General features: G+C 43.3%; 1 protein-coding gene across 1 annotated transcript; it reads right to left on the reverse strand.

The window, feature by feature from the left end:
* Positions 1 to 440: 440 nt before the first annotated feature.
* On the reverse strand, positions 441 to 2,046 carry LOC147005297 (pleckstrin homology domain-containing family A member 1-like). The gene is given in 4 exon segments (XM_085836886.1): positions 441 to 1,031; positions 1,064 to 1,572; positions 1,575 to 1,727; positions 1,730 to 2,046. Coding segments are annotated over 4 exon segments (1,173 nt in total). The 5' UTR covers positions 1,926 to 2,046; the 3' UTR covers positions 441 to 716.
* Positions 2,047 to 9,146: the final 7,100 nt, after the last annotated feature.

Below are 9,146 nucleotides of genomic sequence, written 5' to 3' on the forward strand. Positions count from 1 at the left end.
TTACAGAGAGAGTTCAAGGACAGCCATGGCTACACAGAGAATTCCAATCTCCAAAATAAAAATAAAAAAGTCCCTCCCCAGAAAAAAACAATCTTAGCTATAGCTGACCTCCAGTCTCCCCACTTCTGCTTGCCCTGTTCCACTGCCACCTAAACCAATCATCTAGTCAAATCTATGCAAAATTTTCCACTCACCTGGACAGCCAGAATATCATAAATGGTTAGAATTTCTCAACAGTCCACATTGCAGTATAATTCTGCAGCACCACAGACCTCATGAGATTAGAAATTTTTGTCTGGGAATGGCCCACTTGATAATTTTAGCTGATAAGAATGTGTAAATATTGAATATTTCAAAGGGAGTCATATTAGCATGTTTAAATGACCAAGATAATAAGAAATTTTAATGTTTTAAATTGTTATTTAAAATTTCAAAGTCACTTAAGAAAAAAAAATCACACACACATTTTCACCACCCAAACATATAAAGCTTCAAACAGTCACTATGGACACAGCTTTTTTCCTTCCTTTCTTAAAGAATGATGTTGACTTGGCCACTCCCTAAATTCTTGGTTTGCCGACTTAAGAGTCCACCCACAAGGCAGCATGACATATGCACTGAGATCATTCACCCTCTATCATCTTTGGCGAGAAGCCTCACGGAAGGACACTGAGGGTGAGTGGTGCAGGCAATGCAGGCAGCCCACACGCGCCTCCTCACACATCGCTGACTGGCAGGCTGGCGTCATCTAAGTCCACTGGCTCGCCATCTTCTCCCTGAGGGCCGTTTTTACTCTGAGGTCTGAGCAAAGCCTGTTCAGTCACTTTGGAAGCTGGCTCTCTTGGAGAGACAGTCTGGACCTTGAAGTTCCCTGGCTTGACCTTGGCAAGAGATTGGTAAACTCCTCGCTTCTCCATGGCACAGCCTGAGACCAGAGAGTGGCTGCGAGAGGCTGGGGAATGTGAGGCGGTGGCTGCGGCCCCGGCAGGACGGACAGTGAATTTGGGTTCTGAAGGCCAGCCGGAATGCTCCTCTGTATACAAGGGTTCGACAGCCTTCTGGCCTGCCGCATAGAAGAGGATGACCTGCCAGGTCCCCGCTGTGCTACGATGGCGCCAGAGACTGCTTTAATCCAGCTGTGCATCTCTTCGGGGCTATCAGCCTGCACATAGAAAGTCCGAGATGTCGTCACGATTTCAAACAGGTTGTCCCTCATCATTATGTCACTCTGCTTGCACTCCTGGACTTTATGCACTTCTTTAAGTAGTATCACCCGCAGAGGTTCCTTCTCCAGTTCAGATTTGAAGTAGCCTATTGTGTTTTCATCCAATTGAAAATATCTTCTCTTCCAGTTTTTCATCACCGCTCCTTGTTTCACACAATACCCAGCTTTGATAACTGCACTGTCTGAAGGTGGCTTAGGAGCAAAGTAAGGAAGATGGCTCTGTGACCGTTTCAAATTGTTTCTATCAAGATTCTCACCACCTTCGTTTACTTCTTCTTTCTGCGTTGGCGTGATGATGGGCACACCACCGACAATATCAGTTCTGTAAGACACTTGCTTCTTACCCAGTCACCTTGGCGACTCAGGCTGTCAGAGGCCGGCTGTGAGTCTGACTGCTTTGGTACTGTAATTTTTATAGCTTTGTTCAAGACATTTACCCACTCCACTAAGTCCTGCTGATCATTAGCTTGTAGAAAGTATTTTCTCATTCCTGCATTCATAACTTTGAAATGTAGGTAAGTTTAATGGCTCCAACCCGTGATGATCCTGAAGGCAGGTTCTGTGGATTATCCATGTACCATACAAAGCTGTCTTCTCTGGTATCCAGGATGAAATACCGTCGAAGGAATTTCCCACTGTTCTCATTTTCTTCAATGTCTAGAAAACCACAGATGCGATTCTGTCGATCCACATAAGGCATTTCTGGGCTTGAACATTACACGCGGCCTCCGCCCGGAGCACCCGCGCCCCCGCGGTCCCGGCTCCTTCAGGCACCCAGCTGCCGGGAGCGGCGCCCACGACGGCCCGCCCGCGCACTGCGCACGCGTGCACGCGCTGAGTGCTTGCCTTTCATGGTCAACCTCTGCATGGCACAGCTGACGTGGCAGTTCACACCTGTGATCCCAGCACTTACTGCACAGCTGATGTGGCAGTGCACACCTGTGATCCCAGCATTCACTGCACAGCTGACATGACAGTTCACACCTGTGATCCCAGCATTCACTGCATAGGTGACATGACAGTTCACACCTGTGATCCCAGCATTCACTGCATAGGTGACATGACAGTTCACACCTGTGATCCCACCATTCACTGCATAGGTGACATGACAGTGCACACCTGTGATCCCAGCACTTACTGCACAGCTGACATGACAGTTCACACCTGTGATCCCAGCATTCACTGCACAGCTGACACTGCAGTACACAGTGCCTGTGATCCTAGCACTTACTGAATATTTGACATGACAGTGCATACCTGTAATCCCAGCATCCAGGGGGAGGAGAGATGACAATCAGAAGCCCACAGTCATAATCATCTTTAGTTACATAATCGAACTAGAGGCCACTCCAGAACATGTGAGACCTTGTTTTAAAAGGAGACTTCCATGAACAGATTTTTGCAATACATTTGACATTTGTCAGCTTTTATTTAAAATCTAAAAGCCAGATACAAAAACATCCTTTTCTATGAATTTCAAATCACAACAGCTAAGTGACAGAAAAGAACCTACTGGCCACTGGTGTCTGTTGGTTGCACAAGACATGGCTGATAAAGAGGCAAAGAGGAACTCAGAAAGTGAAGGAAATGTCCCATAGTTGATTGGGGCAGTGAATGAACAGGTGTGTGTGTGTGTGTCTGTGTGTCTGTGTGAAACTTCAACAGACTGCATGGTATTTTAACTAAAAAGCCAGAAAGCTATCAGAACTGTCCATTTCAAATGAGTATATATTATTGTGCATGTACTTAACTTCAATAAGATTGATTTGTTTAAAAAAAAGAACAAATATAATAGATTTTTAAAAGACAAAAAATGCAAAAATAAATTCATAAGATATTAAAATGTAAAGCTGGAGAGATTCTCCATATCATAAAATTTAAAATATGGAAGACATTGTTTTAAAGTATGGACTATCCAAGAAAATGAAAGATGGAGGGAAACCCCAAATCCCTGATATCTTCCTGAGTATAAGGAAAACCCAAATCTTCAGTTTGAAACCTTTTATGCGATGCATTCTTTTGTTCTATGGGTTTATCCATTGAATCCACTTTTTAAAATATCTTGGTTCCCTCATACCTCTGTTATAGCATGGCCACCACTATTCTTCAGGTCCCAGTATGAATGCCAACTCCCTCACTGTGATTACCAACCCTTTCACAGTGTATGTTTGTCTGTGTAAATGCCTGGGAAAGCACCGTGAACATGCCATCGCATGGTCTCAAGAACTTGGCCTCTTTAGCTCTCAGGTTCCAGGCTTAAAAGAAAGGTTCCAATCTGACATCAAGACATTGGGTCATGACCATCCTGTGACTGCTGTTAAGCTGTAAGCCATCTCACCTCTGGTTATATAGATGGAGCAGTAACATGTTGGCTATTCTACAAACACACTCTGAGGACACTGTTCACTATGGATCAGCACCTTTGCTCCAAATCAGATCTATCCACTACTTTTTTGACTTTGTCAGACACTAAGATAATTACACCTACCTAACCTCAACTGAAAGGACGCTTCAGTAAAGGGTGTGCCTTCTGTAGCATAGATGCCAACAGAGATGTAGAGCCTACACCCACCCTGACTTATACACTCATCACAGATTTGTTCTTTTCACTTGCCATCTGCCATGGAAACTCTGGCACTGCGAGCGCTCACTGTGAGGGATTGCTCTTTCTATGTGAAGAGGCATGCTGAGTATGTTTGCATCAAGTCTTGGCATCCTCGCTTGAATTTCAAGTCAAGTCTCCTAGAGGAGTCTTCCAAGTTGATAAACTCCCCTTTTCAAACAATATGCTCTGCTGTGATGGATCCAGAGCTCTCAGAAGTTTTCCCTCCCTCCCTCCCTCCCTCCCTCCCTCTTTCCTTCCCTCCTTCTCCTTTGTTTTGGATAAGCTATCAAATGCAGTGTGTTTAGCCCTGTGCTAAGGAATACACAGAGATTATCCTCTCACTTAACCATCACTTCGGTGCTATTTAGTAATATGAGAGAGCCCTTAATAAAGAAATGCAGATTCAGGATAAGTAGTGTTTCCCAACTACACAGCTAGTTCTCTATTAATCTATGCCTGAAAGTGACCCTATTCCAAATTCCATCTTTTTATCAATGACACTATTTGGCCATTGCCTCTTCCTTGATCAGTCTCTGTTACTGGCAACACAGATGCCCGAACAATACCTTTTTGAGGAAGTTTTTATTATTAATTTTTATGGTTGTGAAATATTTATTCTGTTACTTCCAGTTATGCAACCAATTCATAAGAAACCACCAGATTAGTTTTACACAATTTCTAAAGGACTGTGGCTTATTTTTAATATATAATTTCAAATTCACAATCTTTCCCTTTGAAACTAGAGAGCATGTACATTCGTGTCTGCTTTATACATTTGCTTCAGTTTGAAAGCTCACTGTCCAGCCCAGGCTGATACTCTGGACAAGCATGACTAGGTCCTCCAGATGCCTGTTCCCTAGAGCCATAGTCTCTGCCCATGAAGACTTTCTGTATGAGCTCGGACTCCTTGCTGCATGCCACCCCGGTGACACCCATGTTTCTCCACAAATGGGATGCTGAAGAGACCAGAAATCATTATGCTGGGACTGCATTGGAGCATTTGCCTCACATACATGCAAGGTCCTGGCTTCTGTCTCTGGTACTGGGAAAAACTGTAAGGCAAATCTCTGCCATGGTCAGGAAGTATCTTGGAAATGGGCTGTAATAGTATAGGCTGGGGAATATTTTATAGAAATGTTATTCAGGTTATCATATTCTGTATTCATTCCCACTATATCTGAACTCAAGGCACAGTTATGCTCCGTCTGCTCAGCTGAAGGCTGCCTCTGCTGTGTGTTTCCTAAGTGCAGCAGGCTGGAATAATCCCTTTGACTTTTTCAAAGCTTTATCACACTGGTAAGAACTATCTGGTAACATCTTTGCCACTTAACATCTCCCTGGATGTGTGTGAAACTTGAAACAGATCGGGTGCACCGTTCACTATGTCTTACACACTATATTCTACATCATGTGATGGGCATGAGAGATATTTACACACAGATTGATTTTGTATTAGTGTCATGGATTTCTTAGAAGCAAGTCTTGGTGCTCTTGGCTACTTCTGCATTCTTTAATAATGATGTGATTTTTTTTTTATCTTTTCTTAGGTCTCCCATGATGCTGCTGTCTTTATCTATCCTATATATTTTTCATTCTGTACTTCCTTTCTTGTGTAACTGTGCCCTGGGAACCCTAGGCAGTTAAGTTTATTACTGGTGATTAGCACAAGCTGGGTAAGCTCTATATAAGGCAAACAGCTCTCATAGATAAGCCGAAACCTTTTTTTCTTTTTTTGCTATGATTATATCCAACAAATCTTGGGAAAATATTTTTATGATTTATTGCCTATAGTGGCTAAAGACAAATCTAAAAATGGTTCAAAATATCATTGCACCAAGTGTGGACCATGGGCCAACAGCATCCACGTTATCTGCAAGCTTGTCAGAAACAGACATTTCTCATGCCCAGCCTAGGTACTTGGAACTAATCTGCATTCTAGTACAGTTTGCAAGGGAGTCCTATGAATATTGATGTTTCAGAAGAATGAATTAAAAAAATAAAATAAAATAATTTGGGCTGGAGAGATGGCTCAGCAATTAGGAACACTGACTGTTCTTCCAGAGGTCCTGAGTTCAATTCCCAGCAACCACATCAATTCAATTCAATTGAATTCAAACAACCACATTCAATTCTCACAACCATCTGTAATGGGATCCAATGCCCTCTTCTGGTGTCTCTGAAGACAGCTACAGTACATACATAAAATAAATAGATAAATAAATAAATCTTTTTTAAAAATTAATTTAATGGGGAGTCTATGTAAAGAGGGCTCTCGGTTGTGCCTTCCATGGATCAGGCACTATGTTTGATCCATCATACCTATTGATCCTATTAACTATGAAGGTACAATTTCTGCTTTATAGATGGGAGTCTGAAACATAGGCATTAATGCATTCTAAACCATCTTATAATTAATAATGCTGATCTTAAAGCCTGTGCGGTCTGTTTTGAAGCTATCTTTTAGAGTCTATACTGCGGATGCTAACTGGTCCATGAGTGTTCCTGACTACTTATCAATCCAGAGCTCACAGAGAGCATCTGACCTTCCCTCTTCTCTGCAGCTTCCAAACCAGTGACTGATGGGGCTTAGGACTGATGTCCCGACCTCCTGAGCTATCTAGGAAGATAATTTGGTGCAACTTTTTATATTAGAGCTCAGGTTCCCTGCCAGACTAATCTTCAACTGGTCACTGGTTTGATGTGCTGTTTACTGGTTCTTTCTTCTCTCTACTTTCCTTCATCTCTCAGTAATTAAGGAGCTGAAGTGATGGCTCAGTGGTTAAGAATATCCGCTGCTCTTCCAGAGGACCTGGGTTCAATTCTTAGCACTGACATTTTATCTCAGAACTGTCTGTATGTCCAATCTCAGGGAATCAGACACTTTCTTCTGGCTTCCTCGTGCACTGCATGCATGCAGTACATATGAAGAAACAAACCTAATACTCATAAAATACAAATAAATGTTTTCATCTTAAAAATAAAATAAATTTATCTCCATCTCTGCATCTAGGACTATCAGCATTAAGATAGCAGAAAAGTAAGGTAGGTTCCTATGAGAGGTTATTTCTACCATAATTTTTAAAAGTACTATTAAATGGCCAGGTGGTGGTGGCACAAGCCTTTAATCCCAGCACTCGGGAGGCAGAGGCAGGCAAAGCTCTGAGTTCAAGGCCAGCCTGGTCAGCAGAGTAGGTTCCAGCACAGCCAGGGCTGTTACACAGAGAGACCTTGTCTTGAGAAACAAACAAACAAACAAACAAACAACAACAATGAATAGTTAGCTTTCCTCACACCTAAGACTAGAGATGTGTTTTATGAGACTTACAACAGCTGAAAGACATGATTCTGTCACATTTATGAAATGGAGTGTGTGTGTTGTATGGGAATGCAAGGGAAAGATCTGTATTACCTCCTTCTCCAATGTTCAGGAATCTGCCGTGTGTTAGGATGTCTGGTCTCTGAAGCGAGTCCTTGATGACTCTCTTGTCTTTTGCTTACAATTATTTTCTCTAGGAGAAGTAACAAGTGTCTTTGGGACATGTGTAGCTTCTGTCCCTCCAGTTATCATACACATAAGCAAGAGCTCAAGCATCTCCCCATGACAGTGACACAGAGCTGACATTTGTTCTCAGTGCCAGCTCTAGGACCCACCCCTGAGGGATAAGGACTCAGCTCAAGCACCCACCTCCCCCCTCAGCCTCCTCACTTTCACTTTGCACTCAGTCACCGTAACTATGTTTCGAGTTCTGTTAGTGCTAATGAAAAACTCAAGTCTGGATTTTTCCTGGCCCAAGCACAAGAGATCAAGGCTGAAAGAACTGCAAGGGACAAAAAGCAAATCATCTTTTGGGAAAACTAGATTAAACACACGCTGGCATGTCTAGAATCTCAACGAAGTGGATGCTAAAGTCTAAGAGCAGGAGGTGGGGGGAGCTAACAGCAGAGAGCAGAAGGCAGGCGTCATCGGCACCAAGGTGTCCTGCAGTTCATCACAGACTCAGGCTCACACAGGGATAAGGTATGATGGCTCAGACAGCAAGCTTGACAGGAAGCCATAAGGTCTCTTTAGAGGGCCCAGAGACTTGGGAGCAAAGGAATGATCCTGACAGTCATTCTGCCTCAGACAAGCAAAGAGCCTGTATACCAGAAGACATCAAGCATTCCCCTACCATCTTCTCTCCACCTGGCTCCATTACAAGGAGTCATCGTCTTATTTCACTACATCTGTCATTGTCTCTTCATAATAAAATGAGATTAATTCCCCAGGGCCCTGCGTTCTGGCAGATGCTGAATTGGGATCTGAATCCATGTAGTGTGCCTATAACTCACAAACTCTTGACCACAGCCTGGAACCCCCTACCAATCAAAATAGTTCCGTGTCCTAAGAGGCATGATAAAACAGAAGCTGTGCAGAAAGGAGCCCAGTCGTAAAGTGAAAGTGGAAATCTGTGTGCCTGTGGTGCAATCCTCAAAGTTCCCCATTCCTGAGCTGTGGGGACTGGAGGTTGGGTCAGCAGAACATAAACATCCACAGACTTTGGGGAGCCCATGTGGGGTTTTCCTGGGCCCGTGGTGCTGTGCAAGCACATGTTCTATGGATTGTCACCAAGACTGTCTGGCATCCTTAAGCATTTCCATGAGCTATGGCTCAACCAGCTAGAAGCACAAATCACATTTAAGCAGATAGTACTGCTAGGACACACACACCTTGCTCGCTCCCTCCCTCCTCCCAGGCACAGCAGTGATAATACTGGCATTTAGATGTCATTATTCTCAATACACCAGGCCTATTCACTCACCTCTAGTGACCCCAGTTATTTATTGTTCATATCAGGAGGAACAATCCTGGCTGCCTAATAGGAATGAAAGCTAAGTCAACATCAGATGTATGTATATATGTGTGTGTGTGTGTGTGTGATATGTGTACACATATGAGTGTGTACATACAGAAGCCAAGCTGAGTAAACATCAGATGTATGTATGTGTGGTGTGTGATGTGTGTACACACATGAGGGTATGCATATAGAAGACAGGATGTCATCATAAGATGTATGTGTGTATGTATGTATGTATGTATATGTATGTATGTATGTGTGTATCTGTATGTATGTATGTATGTGTGGTGTGTGTACACACATGAGTGCATGTAAGGGCCAGGCTGAGTCATTTCAGATGTCTTCAATCATTTCCCACCTTATTACTTGAGACAGGTTCTCTTATTGATCAGCTTGCTGATTAGCGTAGGTTGGCCAGCGAATCCCGGGGCAGGCACCTGCTGTCTCCCTCCCTGGTTAGTGGAGTTATGGGCAGGCATCA

Source organism: Mus caroli, unplaced genomic scaffold (assembly GCF_978045245.1).
Source record: "Mus caroli unplaced genomic scaffold, Mus_caroli_1 scaffold_4, whole genome shotgun sequence".
NCBI lineage: Eukaryota > Metazoa > Chordata > Mammalia > Rodentia > Muridae > Mus > Mus caroli.